The sequence below is a fragment of the Mastacembelus armatus genome, chromosome 15, assembly GCF_900324485.2.
Source record: "Mastacembelus armatus chromosome 15, fMasArm1.2, whole genome shotgun sequence".
NCBI lineage: Eukaryota > Metazoa > Chordata > Actinopteri > Synbranchiformes > Mastacembelidae > Mastacembelus > Mastacembelus armatus.
In genome coordinates, this window is record NC_046647.1 from 15,124,030 (window position 1) to 15,147,685 (window position 23,656).

Below are 23,656 nucleotides of genomic sequence, written 5' to 3' on the forward strand. Positions count from 1 at the left end.
ATGAGTGTTGCACCCACTTCATTGCTTGTGTTTGATTCAGACCCCAATGAAAACTCTTCGATCATCAAGAGAGTACACTCGTTCTCTAACACAGCATTGCATGTCTGCGTCCCTGACTTCAGGCCTTGCAGCTCATCATGCCAGAAAAGCAATCCACAGAAGGAGAAACAAGGCTTCCCACACTAGAAAGCAGAGGTGAATGGTACAACAGGGGAGGCTATCTCTCTCTTGCACATGTCCCACAATGATTCATGGAAAATCACAACTACCTGATAATGAATTGAAATGACTTTTTTTTTTTTATTTGAGCTACAGTGCTGACCTTAGGATTGCTTTCATGACTGCTTGACTTGTTACCAATGACGAGTGTTCTGTTGGCACCCTGCAAGTTAATATATAGGGGTTGACAGGAAGTAATAAGAGTCACAGTCAGGTCATATGATTTTTCTCCTTGGGTGACAGGAGACTGCTGATGGTCAGTGACTTTTGGGAAATAGAAAGCAGCCCTCTAAAAGGAGATATACTGCAGGTGCCTATATTGCATTGTACCACTCTCATGAGCACTTCACAGCAATGGAGTGAAAGGTGCCTGTATAACATAAATGACTCAAGATGAATGTAGCTATCCTTAGTGTGAGATTCAGCATCAATTATCAGATTTTTTTCTACCATGTAAGAATTTCAAGAACTCACCAACCACTGAAGTCACTGAATATGCTTTCTGCCTCTGGCTTATAATATCTCCACAGTGTTGTATTTTTATAACATGGAACTGGTGTCCTTATCTGTAACACTTACAGATATCTATTTCTACCTCCTGCTGATATTTACTGGCACCGCTTCTTACAAGCGATTAATCTCAAAAAGACTTAACAATTGACATTTTTGGTAAAATTACATGGCTGAAGATGTCAAACAAGAATTCAATATGCTGTAGTGTTTTATACTTCTAACAAAAGCGCATGACAGTTCTTGTAGAAAATTTGTATTGAAGTTACAGTATATAACTGTTATTATTTCCCTTAGTTGTGAGCTAAATAGCAACCACAGCCAACAACAATGAAGTACAGCAGGGCTGTCAAAGAATGACCTGTTTCATAGCTGCTGGCATACATGTCTGGAATATTTAACACCAATAAACGACTCCCACAATAAACATATTTTTCCTCATAACTGTACAAAAAGTCTGATGTCATATTCCCCCTGCACCCTTTAAGGGAATAGTTTGTCAAATCTGTGGGAGGGAAACTGTACTCATCCACAGTGCAGTATGAGCAAACCATGCACATGAATCCAGGCCAGCTGTCTAACTTCTCTCTGGGTACGGCCAGCTGTTATAATGCAAGCTCAACCTGTCCATCTTGGACAAAACTAGCTTCTGGCATTTGTATCCTCCCCAGATATTGCACCACCGAGGCTGTTTGTTTAAATTAATATGTCGAGTTAAACATTAGACTGTTGTGAAACATGTTGCTTGAGGAGTCTTTATGACCCTAACAAAGGGGTGCAGAGTATGGCTGATGGCAACTTAAAAGGCAATGCCAGCCATTTTTTTTTTCAGCAATTAGAAAAAAAATCAAACCTACTTTGAGAGCTTCCACTAATATCTTCCATGAGAAATGGTATTTGAGGTATATGTGCTGTATATCTAATTATGGGTAAATTAGCTAGAATATTTTTATTGCTTTCTTTATTAACAACTGCACTGGATGTATTGGATAGCTGAGTGACTATAAACAAGTGGGGGAATGACTAGGTGCAGTGGTGTGTAATTTTTGCATGTGAGCAGGTGCAAATAAGAAAGGAACAAAGGAAAACATGCATTTTGTGCTACACATATTGTTGCTGTACTGTAAATAGTTATATTGTTGCTGTATTGTTGATTGCATATGTTTCCAGTAAAAATACTCATATCAGCACAAAGTGTCTGCATTATTTTCCTTAAGGGAAATATGACATCATCATCACAATCTTCTTTTTGGGAAAAACGTCAATAACTTAAAGATCTTTTACAGTTAATGTGGGTCAATTACTCCAAGAAGCAATAGCAAAAATGTTCTAAATAAAAGCAAAGTTTACACCATGCAAACATTAATAAATAGCCAATGCTCAGTGTTTAGTTTTTAAAAAATGACATTTTCCTGCTAGTTTAGGGTGCCAGTATAAGAGTCAATGGAAATACACATCTCCAAAAGCATTATGAATAACGACATGCTCTGAGAAATAGCGTATTTTCACTGAACCCATTTAAAAATGGTGTGAATCTAACAGAACACTGAGTACATCTGAATGATAATCTAATTGAAAAAGCTTCTAAAATTTATCACTAAAACCATAAAGAATTTGCCTCCTGTGCTGCACATCGAGTGACAAGGTCTCTCCAGAAGAGATGCTCATTGTCTCTGAGGCAATGAGGTTTTTAAGGGGACGGATTGCTTCACTGACACCCAACCATTGCCTGCAGCACCTGGTATTCCGTGCCTCCAATCCAAGAGCTAACCAGGCCTGACTTTGCCTCCCAAAGGCTGACAAAATTGGGTTTGACTAGGGTCAAGAATGAAGGGCATCAAACAAAATACTGAAAAAATATTAAACAGGAAACTCTATCATTTGCACAATTTGCATGCCAAACTGGATACAAAAGGCTAATCAATCCCCTCCAATGTTCTTCTGCATACATAAACTGATATATGGATAACTAGTTGCATCACATCTTAATTAAAAGCTTGTGACAAAGAAGTATTTTAAATAACCTCTGGAAATATTTTTTGTATGTTCGCCCAGTACTAAAATGAACTGTCTTTTTGCCTTTGCTGCTTCAATATTCCCATCCATACTGTAACAAGCTACACACCGGAACTAATGAGTGACTTGGGATCTTCAAGGGAGGTGGTCTATTATTATTCATTGAAAACGAGTAAACAAATGCATAAATGTTAATGTCAGTGGGTTCCTATCTGTCCAATTAATCTATGGTGGTTCCCGTGGGCAGCCTCATTGTTCAGCCATACTTTTTTGTCTTCCGGGTAAATATGCAATTAAGAGCTGAGCAGAGAAAGTATTCAAGATGTTTCATGTCTTTCATTTTTTCTTCACTTCTATTTTTGTCTTCCTCTAGCAATACCCTCATTCCTGCAGAAAGAACAAAATAAGTGGTGCATATCAATATGAATCAGCACCTGTGCTCCAACCTCCACGCCTATCCATGCCATCCACACATTTCTCCTTTTCCAAAATCCTAAAAGTTGACACACAGACAACTTGAAATTTCACGCTGCAAGGTGCACTTATGCCACATAAAAAACACTTTAAATCAACACATCACCACACCTTTGATTATCAGTTCTCTAAACCAGGCCACACAAAGCATTCTTTCCCCTCCTCTTGAAGAACGTCTCACACCATTAAACCCTCTTTACACTTTTCATGGATGCTGCGCTGATTCTACAATAAGATAATAGCATACAATCTGTCATTCTCCACCCCATTACCTTGCAAACATGGTGGAGATGAAAACTTTCGCTTGGCACTGATGTATCATTGTAACATCGAGATCAGGGTGAGCAATATGTCATTGAGTGTAACGTACATTTTCATGGCTGTTGGGTATTGAACAGATTGATAGATTGATAATTGATAACAATAATGAACAAAACTGCAAAAATAAGATCCATGTAAGGATTTCGAATATTAGCTAGGTGTGGACCCAAACGCAGACAGGATCAGAGAGGCAGGATGGTGGAAACACAGGGATTTATTATAACTAGCAAGTGATGGGAGAAAGGATAAACAAAGTGACTCGGCAAGCAGCACAGATGCTGAAGAACAACTGACACAAAAGCTGCTTTCAGACCGAAGGAACTTTTTTACAGTTCTTAGAACATTTGGATGTAGTTCCTGTTTTTTTTGTGTGTCCACACTGTAGGAATAGAGAACTAAAATATTTCATGGGACACTATTTCAGGGGACTTTTTCTCAACCCATGTTGCAACCAACTAGAACAATCTTTATATTAATCAAAGATGTTTCTGTTTTCAGTACATACAGTCTCTGGATTAATTGTTCAACTTGGACTTGGTACAGCAAATATTTCCCCTCTATCAGTGATGTCATATGACACACTTCCTCTCTACCTTGTTTTTCAAGGCACATCTGGATTTATTGTGAACACACATCCTTTTGTCTGTACAGTGCAGTGTGTCTTTACAGAGCTACCTCATGTGCATGTCTGTGCATGTGTGTGTATACATACTCCTGACCTTTTGAACTCATGCACATAAACTTTTTTTTTTTTTCTATGAAGCTGTTACAGTATATTACGTGTGCATGGTGATAAACTTTTATTATGCATAGCTGAAATACATATGTGATTTTAGAGAGGCACACTGTCATCTGAATGTATCTGGAATATACAAAATAACACCTCATCTAAAATGCTTGGGGCTGGTGGCTTTAGCACATCTCAATAACCATTTAATCTGTATTTTATATCAACTGTATGGGTGATATTGCTGCCATTAACCATATCAGATAAACTCCAGTGAGAAAATGAAACAGCTGCTGAGCTGTGCTGTCTCAGGCAGAACACCTATTATTTCTCATGGGTCCACTAGAAATGACCCATTCTCTGCATGTGCTGAGATATAGAGGATAGGAATCACATCGAAAGCAATTTCTACTGTGAAAAGCTTTTATACCAAGCTTTTATGAGTAAAGGTTTTGGGAGACTATGTGTGAAACCTGATTATAACACAGTCTAGTGCAGGATGGTTACCTGGCACAGTACTGTAAATTTAATGACAGATTGTATACTAATGGCTTTATACTGTCAAAGACAAATGCACAAACATGGTTTATATACATTTTATTATCTTAAGAAATCCACATATGTGCATCAAGGTAATGTAATCACTCTTCTCCGGGGTGTGTTTACTGCTGATGGAGATAAATGATGTTTAGGACAAGTACAGATATTAAGCATCATCAACATCTGTAGCCCTATTTCACCATACCAAACACTAGAACACAGATACAGAATACAGACAGAAGATTTTCTGTTCACCTACATAAAAACAATAGTTCATTCCACTGGTGCCATACTGAGCTTATCACCGAGTTTATTTTAAAATAAAAAAGTGAAATCCTTTTAGGAAGTTTGTGATCTCTGTGCTCTCATTTTGGACACTCTTACTCTCTATAAGGTTCTCAGAAACAAAACAAAACAAAACAAAACAAAAAAACCTTGTTCTGTTAGCGAGTACCCTTGACCTGTGACCCACTCTCTTTACAGTATATGTAAGATGTAAAGCAGTTACTATTTGCAAGATTTTCTACTCAATTGTCCCCAAGTACAAAGAGAAAGGAATACACAGAAACACAAACACGACCTGACCACCCAGCAATAACTGGCAGTAACAATGCTTCTACTGCACTTCAATTTAAGTCTGGGGTAGCTGTATGGTTAAAAAAAGAAGCATATTCAGATGCACAACTTAGTTCCAGCTCCATATTCACATAACTATGTGAATAACATCATACACATATTTTATTACACATCAGAAATATGTGGTCAAAAAAATTGATTGAATACTGATCTTCCCCACATCTTCTCTAAGTCTGGAAAATCAATCTCAACTTTTTTATAGAATAAAGGAGGCAAACAGAGAAAGTGAACCCCAGATAGGGAGAGAATTAAGCTAGCTTGGCTCTGAGGCTTGGCCCTGATCCCGCCACTCAAAAAACTACCACCCTAATCTTTTCCCCTAACAACACCTAATACTGCCCTACCTTTCTTTTTCTTATTGTCCTTCAAGATTGGCCAACTTTCCCCAAGGGCACTCTGCATTATCCACAAACTCTTCAGCCAACTAATTAAAGATGGCAGGAGGCTAAATGTGATTACTATGTACTCTCAGCTTAACAAAATCTACAATGTCATCAGAGAAAACGGGGTGAAATTCACAATCAGATCAATACTTGAACAGACATGTGCTTTGAGATGCTTGTGCTTTGTTTCTGCACACAATGTAAAAGGAGAGTTGGAGTATTTTGTTTCTCAACCTGACACTGACAGAAAGCCAGCAGCAGGTAAAGGACTTACAGCCAGTGCAGTTAGATTAGAATGGTGGAGGTTTTTTATTTCAGGTGCCACTGAGACAATAAAATATGATCCATGAAGAATGTTTTGAGTAACACATCCCTGAGTTTGAAGTATTGCACGCTGCACAGTGGTTTCTGGTAAGTGGTAAGTGGAAGAATTTTATAAATCTGGAAAGTTATCACAGTGCCACTTTATCCTCCATCTTGACAACTGCTAGGTAAACAGTGGAAATGCACTATTGATGTTAGAAGGTAATCTACCAGGAATGTGGCCATGTGTCGCACAGCTTTTGATGCAGAGGTCTCACTTAAAGGAAAAAGTTAGCATTATGGGAAATATGTTTCTGGGCATAGGGCTTGGAAACAAGACTACTACCATTTTCATGTCTGAATATATAATATACAGATTAGAACAAAAACTGGGTAAAAGGGAAAACTGGTATCGTGAGTCCACCAAAAGGCACCAAATCCTCCTAATTCTACTGTTAAAATTTCAAGGTTATGACTTTTTTTGTTTAATCTGTACAAAAACTAGTCTATAAGTCTATAACCAGTCACCATATTTCTAGATTCTGGTACAGAGAGTAAAGATAGCTGCTTTTTCTCATTTTCAGTCTTTGGGCTAAGCTAAGCCCATAGGCCACTGTTTGTGTGCTTACCAAAATGTTCTGCTTGCAATGCTATTGGTCTACAAAATCTAAGGTGTGCTGGACATTCGTTTTCTCTGCTATACTGTCAGATAATGGGGCATCAGAGAATATTTACCATACAAAATGAAGAAAAGTGCATGGCAACAGAAAACAGAACCCCCTTGCTTGTGGGTGACTGGTGTTTAACCTTGTAATAATGCGTGAATTGATTGCGACAAGCAGAACTAAACGCCCTGGCATCCAAAATAAAGTCACACAGAGACTTGGCACCAATATCCGAGTGTACATGTATTGGCACCAAACAGCAGCCCGAGGTCCAATATTCCCCACTGGTAGCTTTGACAGGGTCTCAGGTTGCATAGTGACAGAAGAGCTGCTCAGTAAAAACACAAGCATGCATGTGGAGCGTGTAGGAGGAAGGGATGGGAAGCGACAGCAAGAGATAGGGGGTAGAAAACCCTGAATATAGACAGTGAAACAGCAAGATATGTGACATGTAGAAGTGCATCACAACAACGTTATCACAGATGTGCTGGAACTAAGGAAGCAGGAATGATGGAAGAGCTGGTGCAAGAGGTACCAGCAGAGAAATAAGTAGACTGCTAAAGTGTTGGTTGTGAAGTTGTTGCTGTTCAACATCTACCATCTATTTCCTGACCTCATTAAGAACATTAGCGAAGCACAGATTCATTTAGACTGCATGTAAATACATCACTACAGAATAGTTACACATATAAATGTTCCTTTTCCAACTTCAATTAGGCATTGAAGGTTGACAGCCAAACAAGCTAGCGGCCATTCTTATTCCACATAAAGACTGCCACTCAAAGAAAGAACTGCATGCTGTTCAACTTATCTCATATTCCTCACAAATCCAATTAAAATGCAAAGGAAACCCAGGATCTCTTGTGGTCTGGCCTGAGACTGTCATCATTCAATGGACTGGGAATAATATAGGCTACCTCCTCAATGGTACCACACATCGAGAGGGATCTTATTGCATTATCTACTGTTACTGAAAGCCAGTGCATCTTATTTCTTGCAAAAACACACACACACACAGGATAGTACTGCAGGGATTTTTTTTTTTGGTAAAAACACAATGATGCTGTTTATATGTGGCCATGTGTTTCCAAAAGACGCTTTCCTCTTTCTTTCCTGCCACAGAAGAATGAAAGGAAATGTTCTCACTGGGAAATGCATGGCCTTGTGCAGAGAGCTAGTTAGAATATGACCATCCAGCTCAGTGTGTTTCAAAGGAAAGCTGATAAAAAGGTATTTTAATAAACAGCATATTAATAATAACAGGATATTAGAATAGGACTGCAGGGACACACAATGACAAGAAATCTTGTATGCTTTAAAAAAAAAAAAAACTATATTCCGCAATGTTACCACAGGACAGTATTCTTATATAATAAGAATACTGCATTGTGAAGAAATGTTTCTTTTCATTTTTATTATTTATTTCATCAAAAGTGGGCTATGAAAACAGTTAACATTAATATTTAATGTTATAGTTTTGTCTATAGAATCGCCAATAAAAGAAAATGGTGGGTGTCAATCTTCAGTGTTGTATATTGTATTGGTATTTCTAAGATGTACCCATAGCACTGAGTACTGAAAGCTGTCAGGTACCTAAAGACGGTATCTGATACCCAAGCTGGCTTGTTTTTGCACAGTTCCTGAATTTCATCAAAGTTTTGTTTTTTTACACAGTTTTAGAAGTGTGGAATCAGATAACGGCACATGGCAGTGGCAGAGCTTTAAATAAAACAGAGGACATGTGACCTGGATGGCTCAGGTAACATCTGAGTGGGAGATGCACACCCAGGAAGAAAGACTTAAAACTGCCCCACTGCAACAAACCTCACTGTCCTTAGGGAGGAGATAAAGCTGGTAATTATAGAGAACGGAGGAGCACAACATGATTTTGACCTCATATGGACATATGGAAATATATTTCTGCAACTCTAAAAGAAAGAAAGAAAAAAATAAATAGGCCAGCAGGACTAAATGGACATATGGACATCCTGCAACTGCATTAACATAGTTCACACATGATTTAAACTTAAATGACATTATATACTATAACTTTGTGCAAAATGCTGTGCATTGCATTGCAGAGATAAGTAGTGTTATATTTAATAGTAATTTCAAAATACACAGCTTTGAATGAAGGCAGAAAATCTTAAATAGCATTCTGTACAATTTACATTTTCCATCGCCTGTATGGTTCTGCATCAGAAACGCACTGTACTGTAGCTCTGCTGCTGTTACGCTCTTAGTGCCATGCATTAAAATGCTAATGTAAAAGTATTTACTCTTTTCAGACGATATGGACTGACAGCATATCTACATCGGTTTGTTGAACAAGGACAAATACTTGGACAGGATGACATCTTTCACTGCAGTCACATTGGAACAAATTCTCTGATACACAAGAATTTTAAAAGTGAACATCTCACTGTCTGACTTGAGTTTATATTGTTTATGTACAGAAGCGAGAAGAAAAGCTTGTCTTGTTTAGAAAGAAATTATAACACTAAAAGTAGGAAAGTTCAGCAGGTGGGTCCAGCTGTGCATCTTTGCAGCTTTCTCACTTTTTTTCTCTCTCTCTAACCCACACACACACACACACACACACACACACACACACACACAAGCACCTTGGTCACCCAGACAGCACTACCGAAGTCTTTAATCAAGACTAATGTGGAATGTCCCACACAACCACTATTAATCATTTGAAGCTGGCCAACTGGGGCATTGATCAATGCTATACATCAAAGAAGCCGATCCCGGCACAGGCCTGTGCATCTGTCCAGCCCTGTATGCAAGACATATAAAGCCTAACATACTGTATATGACATATCTATAAAAAAATAAAACATAACAGAGTAATGGGAAAACTTTTACTTCTACCTCTTTCAACCATGCTCAAATACCTGTTTTGAATTAATTTGGCATAGAGAAAAAGAAGTTAGCATGTAATCGGATATAAGAAAGGTCACTCTAGGCCACTTTCCAATGTGCTGCTTTGATGCAAAACTGTAAAATCAGAACCAACACAGAAGAAAATAACTAACATTTACTCTAAACTGACATTTTTTTGGCACTGACACTCAAAGACAGAAACATCTGAACAGAGATTTGCAAGGCTCTTCTTTCGACAACTGCTATGATGGTGTTTGTGATGATAACTTCTAAAAGTGACACAATGTTTGTGAATTACAGTGGCTGTCCACTCACTGCTACTACTATATTCTTTTTAGTCAAACAGTTTGATCCCAGAAGCTGGCAAGAACACAAACAGCACGGTCTCTACCACCCTGGGAAATCAGATTTACTCAAAGATGAGGCATTTGTGAAATAAACACCAAATTGAATAGGTGTATGAAAATAAAGACACTCTAAGTCTTTTACTCACAATAGTACACAGACTACTTAAACTGGAAGTACATCCAGTGTTTGTGTACACCATTTATAGAAGCACTGCCCTCAAATATACACCCACTAACAGTGGACCCCCACTGAATTCTCTCCTCAGTAGATCTATAATTGTCTTGCTGTAGCCAAGTTTCCCTGGAACACAGCCAAACTGCTAACAAACAGCAGCTTATTAATTGGATTTTGTCGTGAGTTTGTATTGGTGAAGATCGAGATCATTTCACACTGGCCTTGGAACAGGTGTGCTCTGGACTGGTGGGTGAGCAAACTGCAACGGCTCAGCAGGTTCAAGCAATAAATAAATAAATTAATTAATTAATACATACAAGAAAAAAAACATCCATAACCGTCCATAACTCTGCACTTACTACTGCATTCATTTAACTAGATCTGTTTTTCTTCTTTCTCCATTTTTAGCCTCTAAGCTTTCAATGTTTTCACCAAATTTCTCTTGAAGTATATTAACCTGGCTTAATAACCTCAGTATTGTATTGATGTGTTTCTCACCTGCAAGGATTCTTCCAAGCAAACCCATGCTTACAATGACTTAAAGAGTCAAAGATTAGGCACTGTTAATGCACAAAAACTGAAACCTTCTCAACCTTCCCTTTGAACTTTTGAGTTATTCCTAACATGAATCCTTGCCATTAAAAAATAAATTAAATTAAATTAAATTGTTATGGGGAATATTGAGTAAAGATATCCACATTGAATGCACACATTAGCAAATGTAACCAGAAGGGTAAAAAAAAAGACATTTGCGTACCACACATCTAAAAAATGCAGTTATTATGACAAGTGTCTTTTAACTACCATTTTTTATTCTTGCTGGAGAGGAAGAAAATCTGACATTCAAACCATAAAAGGAACAATTTTTAAAATGCTGAGGAATTCATCTCTCAAGAATATGTCAGCTACATGGAATTGGTGCAAATAACCTTAATTATTGAAAGTGTGCAATGTGCATATGTTTAATCAAGATATGCATCACCAATGCAGGATTCAGTTTTGCCAGATACAAAATATTATTGTAAATTATTCAGAAATACTTCAAGGCATCTCTACATCCTTAGCATTTTCCTTTTATGTGTCCTCATATTTCCTTCTGCCCCAGCCTCGACAAAACAGACACACGCAGAGGTCAGAGACCACCTGTTCTGAGCTGGCTGAACTGGTGAAGCGATATCAGAGGACACATCTGTTCTGACAGGGAACAGGCCGGATGGGAATGGCAGCATGCTCCCGGGCCTCAGGCTGGTGACGAATGACTCACAGCTGATACTAAGGTCACTAGAGGTCACACGGAGAACACAGAGTTGAGGCACCAGTTGAGACAATGTTTTTCTAAGGACTGTGTCATTGCTGGACAAGAAAATTATATTTATAGCAATTTTTAGTGTGTTTGGCACACCATTTGAATTGTGGTAGTGAGAGTTGGCAGGGTACCTTGAATTATGGGCAAAGTGAAATAAGACAGCAAGGGTGTTTAGTGAGTTATTTGTTTATCCGCGTATATAATAAACAGCTCGTTGAAATAGCCTCTTTAAATCATTTATATTTGCAATATGTCAGAGTTGTTGGCTGTTATATGTTGGTTGCAAAGAGAATGTAATACGTGAATAAATATTAGTGGTCTTATTTCTAAATTTTAGCAACACTGGGGTTCTACAGCCAGAAAACCTCAGCGGTCTGATTTGTGTTTAGTCAAGAGTTACCAGTGATGAAGGTGAGACCAGTTGAGAACCGAGTCCATCCTTGCTGCGATTCAATGTCTGTACTGTATCGCAAAGCAGCAGGATAAAATATTATGTCTCCACTTGATCTAATAAGAAACTCTGGCAGAAACAAGACTCACTTTAGCAGTGCCGTCATTCTTGTGAAATTGTAAATTTCCCTGGATGTGTAACCTGGCCTTCACACCCACTTTCTTCTGGCTTTACAGCAAACATTCCTCTCTATATGAAACACTTTGTGCAAGAGTATGTGTGTGTATCTACATATTTATAAACTCCCCATGATCCCCACCCCTCATCTCATAGTTCACTGTGTTATTTTCTGCAGTCCAGTAGGGAGGGGAGTGGTGAGTGAAGGCAAAGGAGGGGAGGACAAGCATAATCTCAGAGCTCTCTTCTGCCGTATTCTCTATCATCTTTCATTTCTTGGCCCTTCAGAGAGACTGAACCATAAAAGAGTCCAATCACTGGGGGACATATTATTTTTCACCCTCCTTGAATAAACTATATCATAGCCCAGACCCATACAACTTCTCCTCCTCTGGCAGCCTGGGAGCATGGGTTTATCTATTGGCTCTTTGTGTATGTGTGTGTGTGTGTGTGTGTGTGAGGGTGTGCGTGTCTGTCTGTCTGTTTAACATAATAAATATATAGACTCCTATGTCCTGGTTTTCACATTAAGTGTGGAAAAAGAATTCAAATGAATAAGAGGAAAACTCACTCATTTTTCTCTAGCAGGAGAATCAGCTGTTCACCTTCCGCATATACCAGCAGCTGGAGTGAGGCAGGATAACTCTGTGTTTCAGAGAGAAAGATAGGAGTGGTGAGGTGATGCCCAGATCTGAAACATCCTGCCTGTGGATTAGCATGTGTGTGAAGCTTCACCTTACATTGACACACAGGCTGTTTACAAGGGAGGATGTGGCAAGGCACAATAGTGTCAAAGAAACAGGAAGAAAGTTTCCACATCCTACGTTTCCCAAATCTGTGCATGACACAAAAGTAGCTATACAGGACTAGTTTTACAGCTTACCGTAAGCAACCAATTGAACTTTTTCTCTTCAAATTCAACTTTCCATATTACATGTATATATTGTATATATTATATGTATATATGTATATGTGTATGTATATATATGTATATATATATTCTTCACTTTTCTGCAACTGCCATTCAGTGTGTTCACATTCAGTGACCTGACCTGACCTGCTACACCGTAGTTTATATTCATTAGTGTCATTTGTGTCAATTAGCATAATCATTCATTAGATATTTGTCTACAAAACAAGCAGGTTGTTTTGAATTTTGGAAGGCCGTAATGGAAGAAGAAAGTCCAGCCACAGTGAACTGTTCAATGAAGAGTTTCAGACTCCAGGCTGAACACCTCTAACTCACCAGGGTGGTGATCAAAGTGTAGTTACAGGTTGTATAATGATATGATGGGGAAAGAAAAGAAACACTGACTGACTTCTATATTAATACAATATTTGTTTGTTTGACAGTATTTTGTACCTAACTCAAATCGCAGGCTTAATATTTGGTAAGGCAGAGTAATATTATTAAACATTTCTAATGATTATTCAATGGGAGGACTTCAGCACCACTGGTTTATGGCTGCCAGAACCTGAGAAATAAAGGGGATGCAGGAGATTTTGCTCATGATGCCTGGTGTCATTTTGAGATTTAATCCTAAATAAAATCTTAACATTGACTCCACATGTTTTTTTTAGAAAATACTGCAGTGCCTTTGCTGCAGGATAGAAGCACCCCACTCTTAAAATGTGAAAAATATATGTTTATATATATATATATATATATATATATAGTTGCGTTCAGCTTAATTTCTGGAAGGGTCTGTTTATGTATCTGCTTCAAAAAGGCCTTATTGTATGTCAGCAGTGTATAGTTTATAATAAAGTTATGTAATTAACATTAGTGCCCTTCTGCTACTGACTGACAGAGAGAATCATAAGGCTGGATAACAAAACTTTCTCATTTCCATGCCCCAGGAAAACAGTGTTTGAATGCTCAGGGAGTTCTCAATACCTACGCATTTCCCTCCTCAATAAAAGGTTCCTCAAGTTGTGGACATGGATTCCAAATTTCAAACATGTTCATGCATTTTGTAATCTAAGATACATTTATGGCATAGGAATGAAATACAATCTGCAAGATGCTATAGTACAAGACTGCTTCATGCTCATAAATCTTTCTCACGTCAGGTTTATGCACTGCAGACTTGTAAAAGTGTTAAAAGGATGGCAAGTTTCAGGAGTTATGTATCACCTATGGGGCATTCTTGCATTCAATAAACAAAAGAGGACATATTCAAAACACAAGAGAAGGAGCCAGTGAGGAGAAAAACCACAAAAATGAGGATAAACCAAGCGAAGGATGGTACGTTTCACCTGAAGAAAATCAAGCAAGCTGGGAAGGGATTGATATACTGGGGTTATGTCAAACAAAGTACTTAGCTGAGCTCTTGGAAGCAGCTCAGCTGCCATCTGAGCCAGCTTATTAGCATTAAACTAGTGCTGGTAAGCAGTGTGGTGACTATTTACCCTGGCTGTGAGATCGCTGAGAGGTCTCTGCTCCTTGCCGTTCAGCAGTACGGGTACGGTAGTCTCATAGCGTTCCTGTTTGATTGCTTCCCCTCGGTGTTTATCTTTGTCTGGAGTACTTCCTGTGAAAAGATCATAAGTGCAGATTACTGTAGCTTTACTTGAAATGATGAAATTAAACTTTACAGAACAAACACCAAATATGCCTATACAGCAGATTTTTTTAACAGGCAGATAAAGAGGTCAGCAATATGGGTCACAACTGCTCTGTAATATCCTCAATAACTCAAGCACAGCAATAGTGTTTTCAGGCACAAAAACACAGCAAAAACAAAGCTGGGAGGCCTCAGACACGTGGCGCAGCCCTATTAAAAGACTGTGGACTGTGCTGCTGAGAAAAGGGTAAAAGCCCACTGTTGTTCCTGTGAGGAAATGTGCTGTCCCCCAAAGATCCTCCTGCAACAGGACTACAGCCACCGACAGACCATCAATAACAGATAGTTGCACACAGTTTATAAGGAACCCAGGCTTTACAATATCTCCAGACAGGAATGCCATTACCAAAAAAAAAAAAAAAAACAACAAAAAACAAACAAACATCTTGTGTGATGAAATTGTTCTTTTCCTCTTTCACTTCATATAGTAGGTCAGAAACTGGCACTGCAGTCTCTCTGCTGCTGTCCTCTTTTCCACTTTCTCTCTTAAACATATCATTTTACGCCTCTTTTAAACTTGTGTGGAATTTGCAAAGTTACAAGCCAGTTATTTTAATTAGCTCTTAAAATACTGCTGGTTTGGGAGGCAAACAGTATAGAAAGTATATACTGTGCAGCATAGGAAGAAAAATAATGAACCCAATCAGTGACTTCAAGCTGTGCTCTTAGTGTTTCTCTAAGCTCTCCTACATATATCTCATCTCCCACAGACAACTGAGGCTGTCTCCAATGCTCCAGTGGCCTTACTGTCTGTGTTGTGGCAGGCCCATCAGACTTCCTGTGAAGCCCAATAAATGTTACAAACCCAGAGAAGACCTTTGGAGACTGAGTAGAGAAAAAATATTAGAGGAGAGAGGAGAGGTTGTTTGAGGTTTTACATTCCTGTTATCACCAAAGGATGACTGACAGTCTGTGCTGCATCTCTATTAGTGCACATCTAGGGTCTGGGCCTGGCCCCTAATTCCCTGAGAAATGCACATAATGCATGCATGTCTGCATGTGGCATGTGTAACATCATGCAGGATTTAACAAAAGGTTAGCAGGCTAGTACACTGTGCAGTAAAATTACAGTCTGACATATTTTGTTTACTCATCTTCCCAACTGGAGATGTCTTCATTTTGAAGTGCTCTGTCTCTTAAAAGACTGACAAAATTCAGCAATGACTCCGGCCCCACCACAACTGCATTTCTTACAACTTCAATCTGTGACGCATTTGCACTGTCCTCTCAATGTGACTCTCCAATAATCCACAGTGCACATAATAAGCTAACAAGGGCATAAAAGGAGCCTCCTATATTTAATAGGGTATTTGAACATGTCCCGATGGCACTTTGTTGATTTTAGTGGTGCATGAAAACCACGTTAGACAGACGGCACAGCATGACTGAGGCCACGGGCTCTTGCTAGAGTACCATTCAAACGGATCTATAAAAGGAAAGTTAGGCATCTTGCTAATGAAGATAATGCAATGCTTTCACTAAAATTCAAAATTTACCTAGATTTGATAGTGAATGCATTTGTGTTAAACAATAGCAATTCAGGGAGGAGAAAACAAACTAGCTCAGAGATGTGTCCAACAAAATCTGAAGGCAATGGTTTGTTTGCTGTTCTTGGAGTGAGCACTTGCCGGGGCTTGGGTGGCTGAGGGACAATGAACTGCACAATTTTTGACCTGCTTGTTAACAGGTGATGAAACGTAGTGTGAAGGCAACTTTCTGATTTGCTACATAAAGTGAGTAGGCTTGCTAGATTGCTGATTTCAAAAAATTACAAAAGTTCTATAGCCTCCCAGTCCACTTGATTTCACAAACCTTTCAATGGTCTAAAAAGAAATTTGCTTGAAGGACACTGGCCCCTTTAATTTGTGAATGAGTGAATTGCAGGTGTACGGTGTGTGCAAGGGAGATGCATACTGTGAAATGTCTGGTCAAGGTTTCATGTGTAATAGGCCTCAGTATTAGCTAGATTAAAATTTGTATCTGTCATTTTTCCCCAAAATGAAGCATTCCTCCAAACAGTAAAAAATATGACATTTATGATCTTTCTCATGGGCTTTTCCTATTTAGGAAGCTTTGAAATTTCAAACTAAAACTGGGCTAATCCCATATGTTTTCTGCAGAGTATCTTGATTGCTAAGCCAACCACAGTAGTATCCCAACATTGGACACAAGAGAGAATCAGCTGCGGGTCATACATCTAAAACACAAACACAAGTTCTGTTTACCAGCCAAAAACATCTTTCCCCCACTCTCTTTTTAAATAGCCTTGCAAACCAGATCTCTTTTAAAGCTAACTCAATTTTCATGTTCTAACAAGGGCGATTTTTTTCTGCCCATTTAGCATTCCACCCCAAGCATGAATTGTATTACTCATTAACTGGTAGGTAATGTGGATTCAAACAGGGGCTGATGTCCACTTTACTCAGCAGGGAAGTGACAGAGAGAACAATATAAACAAACACTGTGAGCTGCACTTATTTCAGTCAAATGGACACAGCCTCATTACGCACTCTTACACTTTTGGAGGAGAAGGGTATATATCATGGGGTTGACTAAAGCAAGGGGCAACAATTCATGCTGTAAAATGCATTTGTGCAGCATCTGCATTCCCTTTAGTCTATAGTAGAAATACAAAACACTGCTTTCCGTTCACACCTAATACTCCAGCTACCTTGTCAATATTACAACAGAGTCCCTCTCTTGCGATGAACAACAGATTAAACAATGGAAAGATGCTAGGTCAAAGCAGGACGTGTTAATATATAGGAAAGCTGTTCAGGGACTATATGAGAGTTAACATCACAGTGGGACATTACACGTGCATTTGCATGCACCTTATAAGTGACATTATTTTGTCAAGGGCTATCTCCAAAGTAGGGAATGAACTTTTATGCCACCGTGAATGAGAAGTCCTTAAATTGACAGAAAAAAACAGAAATTTTGACCAACCACTGAATGAAAGTATAGAGATTTATTTGACAATATTAGTTTTAGTTTTAGATAATTATGGAAATGATTCATTATGCTACTGAGTTACTTCTACAGGAGCATGTCATTTAAGTCATATTAAGAAATTGTCTTATTTAACACTCTTAATGCTCAGTTGGTCTCAAGAGGTCAGATCTAAAAGCGAGGACACAAAATGTAACCCTGGAAACTGTATTATGTATTATTTCTCAGCACAGACCTCAAACCTTTAATAACAGCTGATCAGAGGATAACAACCCTTATTATGGATTTGAAGAAGGCAAAAATGTAATGTTCGAACAATTGCTGCAAAACCAGCACTCCTAGCTTGTAATCAAACTCCTGTGATGTGTCTGTGGATGTCCTCAAAAGGTGACTCTTGGCCAACAGTGATTTAGTGAAAGAGCATCTTTTAGACAGGAAAAGGAAGATGGAAATGCCTTGATTATACACAAGAACAGATGTCTTTAATAAATAAAAGTCTTGTGCCAAAACCTTGACAAGCAACACACAGCAGAGGTGAATTCAACTGCAAATGGATTTGATGGAAGTCTGGATCTAACCCAGAACCATTTCTAGGAGTGCCTACTGTATTGATTATACATATTGATTACAAAATGGCAAGGCATGGAGCCAAATCTAACTCCATGGGCCTGGGGTAGGTGTTCTTATTGCCGTGAACTGACTTCTTCTTTCCTTCATGCTTTTTGTCATTTCAATGTTTTCTATCTTTGTGAACTTTATAACATCTGTCTGCCCTTTTGACACTCATTGTAGATGGGGGCAGAGGGGGGTTTAATAGGTCTGTGCAGATTAACACTTAAAAACCTCATAAAAGAATTCTTAAATGTAGGCTTCTCAATTATTTACCATTCTAAGATCCCTGTATTTTTAACTAGCCAGACATACCTGCAGCAAGATTTGTAGAAATGCTGTTTTTTTTTCACGAGACTCTCATATAGGTCTTTTAAATATGAAGCTACAGCCAGCAAATGGGCTGGAGATTTGACACTAATCCCCTGATTTGATTAGATTTCAATTAACAAACTCCAGAATCAATTTAATTTGATTCGATTCATAATGATCCTTTGACATCAGATAAATACCAATGCTTCAGTAAGTGATTCTCAGAAACTCAGGAACTTTGTTTTTTACATTCAACAACTGAGCAACACTACTGCTTATTTAAATTATAACTGTATAAGGTTCACGTTATAAACTAAACTGTAAACATTTTACAGTTATAAAATTGTGTACTAAGGATTAATGTTTCTTGGCAAAGGCAAAAATAACTAAAACATGACACATCTCTGTTTTTTTAAGTAAAACAGTATCAGCAAGACTAATCAAAAGCCTACACCACTAGCTCTAGATTGTACATTCGCTTGCATAAGAAATCTGAAAATTAAAGATACCAAAACACAGCAAACCTTTTCATTTTAGATAAAAATAGAGCAAAGGAGTGCTACAGACACCTTTCATAAATCCAATTACTGACTGCATATGAAAACACCACTGAACCAAAACACAGAAACTGATACAACCTACATAGTAAATAAAAAGGCATCAACAAAGAGAATGGCAAATGAGGCAGAGTACAGCTCATGACTATCTTAACAGGGCCATTCCTGGAAGTGAAAATGGCATCAAACTACTCCTGTAACATCCATTAGGCTGTCTTACATTTATTTAATTAGAAGGAAGTCAGAGTGACTCAGAAATACAAAGACTTCAATATAATATTTAGGCCATCTACAACATCAGGTTGTCACAGTAAGTAATGTTTTAATATGAAACTGAGCATTACAATAAGGGCTGCGTTTCCTTTCATGGCAAACACTATTCCTCCAGCGATCATTTAAAATTCCTTCTGTTAAGTGGATACCAATGAATCCTTTTTTGTTTTTATAAACAGTACAAAACTGCTGACACAGTTCATCTTAAATATGATGATCTTAGACTAATAAGACATGCAAGAGTAGAAAGAATTGTTTAAAAAAATTGAGAATCTGTACATGTGTCTGTCTTAAGTGCTGGATGCTTTGCGGCATATGATTTGATGTTTGATGCTGGAAGCAACTTAAAAGACTCTTTGGACTCATAAAAAAAGTCCCCCAGTGAAATATACATACAGGCTTCTTTTCACTGCAGAGTGTAAATGTATTCCTCATCTCTGCATTTCAACTTAAGTAGTATAATAAAGTGACTAGCCCACTCTGTGCTGGTTCATGTTCTTCAGCAATAGGACAAAAATTACAGTATTTTCAAGAAGACACTGGACACAGCTATAATTTACATGTATCTTCAAAGGCAAACTCTGAAAGCCATCTTGGTGTTTTTTTTAAATTTTATTTTATTAGATTTAAAAATTGCCTGGGTCTACCAGCCTTTTTTCTGAGTTAATCACCACAGACATTGTTTCATGAGAAAGGAACCCATAGATTTTATTTTTTGACCAAAAGTGATAGACAAACACACTGTCAGAATGACAAATCTTTTCATTTAGCTTCCACTGGGGCAAAAAAAAATTACACTCCTGATCAATTTTTCTCTTTTATCAAGCCAGTAAATTATTTCCTGATTGAACCTTGCTTTAGTTTACCATTAGTGTTACTTGTGCATACAGTAAGTAGTAGGGTCAGTTTTCAGCACATATTAGCATTACACCTCTTAATTAAATTGAAGATTGGGTGAATTGAATGAACACTGCAGTTTGACTCCTCTACCACTGCTTCAACCTAAAATGTATTAATGACGTTGAGATGTTTATTGTCCAGTTCGAAGGAAAGAAACAAACTGCCATATACAAAGCATACAACTAACACAGGCCCTGATGCCAAACTAAAATATAAAATGCAAACTGAAATACATATGCACTGTTGCACATGAAGGTGTCAAGTGGCTCATTAAATACTGTTGTACCACTGGGTAGTGGAGAACTGGTTGGTGTGGCAGATCAAGGTCCCAGACCAATAGAAAGGCGGAGGCAAGGGACCTTGGATAAAATAGCAGATGCTGATTTGCAGACCCTGAGCTCCAGTGGCGTTGGTGCTTGAGCCTCAATAGACCAATCACTGTCACACACCATCCATTCTCGTAACACAGCACAGACAATGCACCAAGTACAGGAACACAGCAGCAAAACTCTATAGTAACTCTGGAAGAGAGAGGAACAGCCCAGTGGCCATACTAACCACCACACAGACATAGCTGTTGGAAAGCTGAATCAAATAAGGTGCAGAAAGAAAAAAATTTGGGTTTATAATTTTACTTCTAACATGTAACAACATTATGAGATTCTTCTTCACTGTGAGCTTCACAGTGGGACAGACCAGACTGAAAGACAGAATGAAAACATGTTGTGAGGAACAAAAAGACACAAAGAGCTCCACAGCCTTTCACAAGAGCTGAAAATGTAAGCCTCAAAAATCCCTCCTTTTATCACCTCTCTCATCACTCACCTTCCCTTGTGATGACACACTGGAGTAATTAGCGCTGAAGTTGAGAAGGTGTTGATACTCCACAGGGGACCACCCCAGATCCAATCTTAACAGACCAGCCCATTATTGGCCTGACAGAGTAAGTTATGAAGTCATCAGCTCACAGTGAAATAACAGCAATAGGAGACTTCTTAGGGCAGTTATCCTATCATATAGGAGCAACAGTGGAAAAGCCAATTCCCATCTTTGCCTGCAAAGATTGGGGCATTTCAGTTTGGGGGATTTGTGGATTAAATGAAATGTGTCATGCATGTTGTGCCATCTCATAACTGTCGAAATATGTGGGAAACAAAATTACACAAATATGGATTTTCAGGCATGCTAACAGTGGGTTGGTCGATTGGTGGACTACTTTGGTCTTTGTATATATATATATATAAATACAATTTATAGAAACCACAAACAGCAACAAGTTTTGTATTTGTCATGAATTTGCAAAACATGCCTGGATGGAAATTCAAATATGTGCACCCCAACAACACATATATACACAAACACAGAAAAACAAAACAAAACAAAACAAAACAAACAAAAGGATCAAGAGGTTGCAAATTGCTATGGGCAAAGCAAAACAGGTCTTTCTTTATAAAAGATGTTCATGTCATACAATATTGTCACATAACAGGTTCTATTCCCTCAATCAAGAGCTTATACAAACCACAAAGGTTGGTTAAGAGCACAGTTGGACTCAAATCAACAACATCTCACAGTGAATATACTGACACAGAGGCGTGATGACCTTTCTCTTATGAAATTATTGATGTAGGGCGACCTGGTGGGCCAGCCTGCTGTGAAGCTGTGTGTGTCTCCAGACTCAGTTTATGTTGTTGCGTCACTCCACTTTCTCGATATAGCCATACCAGGCAAAACCCAATATTTCTTGAGAAGAATGAAACAAACTGGCCTTCTAAAGAATTCATATTCATGTTCACTGATTCTTTTGAGTAACCCAAAATGCTACCTGTTTCTTCTGCTGCATCTCCAGCCACTCATTCATTTTAAATATGGGAACTGACAATTGCCTGTGTGCCTCTCTTAAACGCAACATCTGATTTCATTCTGCACAGTGCATAAATAAACAACTTGCTGTTCCCAGATAGATTGTAAATGCAGTGACTTCATGTTCCCTTCCTCCTCTACATTTATTCCTTATACCATTCTTCTTTTCTCTTCAACACAAAAAAAAAATAAAAAGCAATATATTTCAGAGAAATGCATGTTCCACAAAAATATCTGTGCTTCACAGAAAATACAACACATTAAAACACCACAATAAGTGGATGAGAGAGCGTAGTGACTGCTGTCGCACCTGTCTCTGTTGGTTCTCTGAAGGCTGATGCAGATTGGAGGGGAAATGAGCCTACCCTCATCTATCTCACCCATGACTGACTGCTGTCTGTCAAGACTCTAGAGGTGATGATCTGCAGCTGTTTTCCAGATTTCCTATTGTTTTAAAAACATCTCTGACATACTCTCCTTCATCTTGCTTTTCTCACTCATGCCATCTGGGTTTGCTCAGAGCATTATTCCATGTATGCAAGGTAATATCTTAGATAATCACACAGCAGTATGCAACTCTGAGATGGACAAGTTTATGTGTCGCATGCTATGTTGGTGCTTCATATCCTCTGGCTTATCTGTAATATCTGTGATCCTGTCATCCTTGGACAGAGCGCCATGCAATGAGCAGGAGGAAGCTAAATCACACTGATGGCTATAAAGACCAATGATGCTTAACAGAGGGAGACGTTTGTAACTGTGTATGCCGTTCCCTTGTGCCCAACAAATCAATGCCAGACTGTCCTCAAAATGTCATACAATGTCAAGGAAAGGAAAGACAGACCAGGATGAGGTTATTCACTAAATGGCTTTAGCAGAAAAGGGTTGCTTATAGCCAGCCATACATTCCACCACACACTGGAGGGTGGATGTGAGTTACATCCCAGAAAACTTGCTGAAAGGTGGTTGAGGCTCCCCGGTGACCAAAGCGAGTGTGTGTGAATTTTGACGCATTTCAGGGAGATTAGGGCAGGTTTTATTCTCCCCTCCACCAGTCTTGTTTAGATAACACAGACATTCTAATCTTTCTAATTAATTCTGTCTGATCCTGTGCTCTGACCAGATGATATCCTCAAATCTAATCCAGGTCATTTGCTTCTGTCTCTAATTATTTATTGAGTTTTCGCTGCCCAGAAAAAGACCCCCAGAAAACCAGTTGATATGCAGAGGAGAGACAAAGAGAGACAGAGAGCCACAGACAGAGTGATTCATCAAAGATTTGTAAACACAGCCTGCTTGAATCGTGCCCTTATGGGACTTCTTTTATTTTTGCTATAGAAGTTTAGAAAGTAGTTGAGCTCTGAAGGGTGATAACACTTCATTTAAGAACTCACAAATGGACAATTTCAAATGCACTGAATAGTCCAGTCGTAAATATAAACAACTTTTTTGAAAGCTTATAAATACAGAGCAGATCCAAA

At 38.5% G+C, this 23,656-nt stretch overlaps 1 protein-coding gene across 2 annotated transcripts in view; it reads right to left on the reverse strand.

Moving 5' to 3' along the window:
* adam12b (ADAM metallopeptidase domain 12b) overlaps nt 1-23,656 on the reverse strand; it is a 70,676-nt gene that overhangs the window by 43,633 nt on the left and 3,387 nt on the right. For both annotated transcript variants that reach the window (XM_026309901.1, XM_026309900.1), the window contains exons 2-3: nt 14,495-14,616; nt 12,654-12,727 (exon numbers count right to left, since the gene is read on the reverse strand). In XM_026309901.1, coding sequence (XP_026165686.1) covers nt 12,654-12,727; nt 14,495-14,616 — 196 coding nt within the window. The remainder of the gene's footprint in view (nt 1-12,653; nt 12,728-14,494; nt 14,617-23,656) is intronic.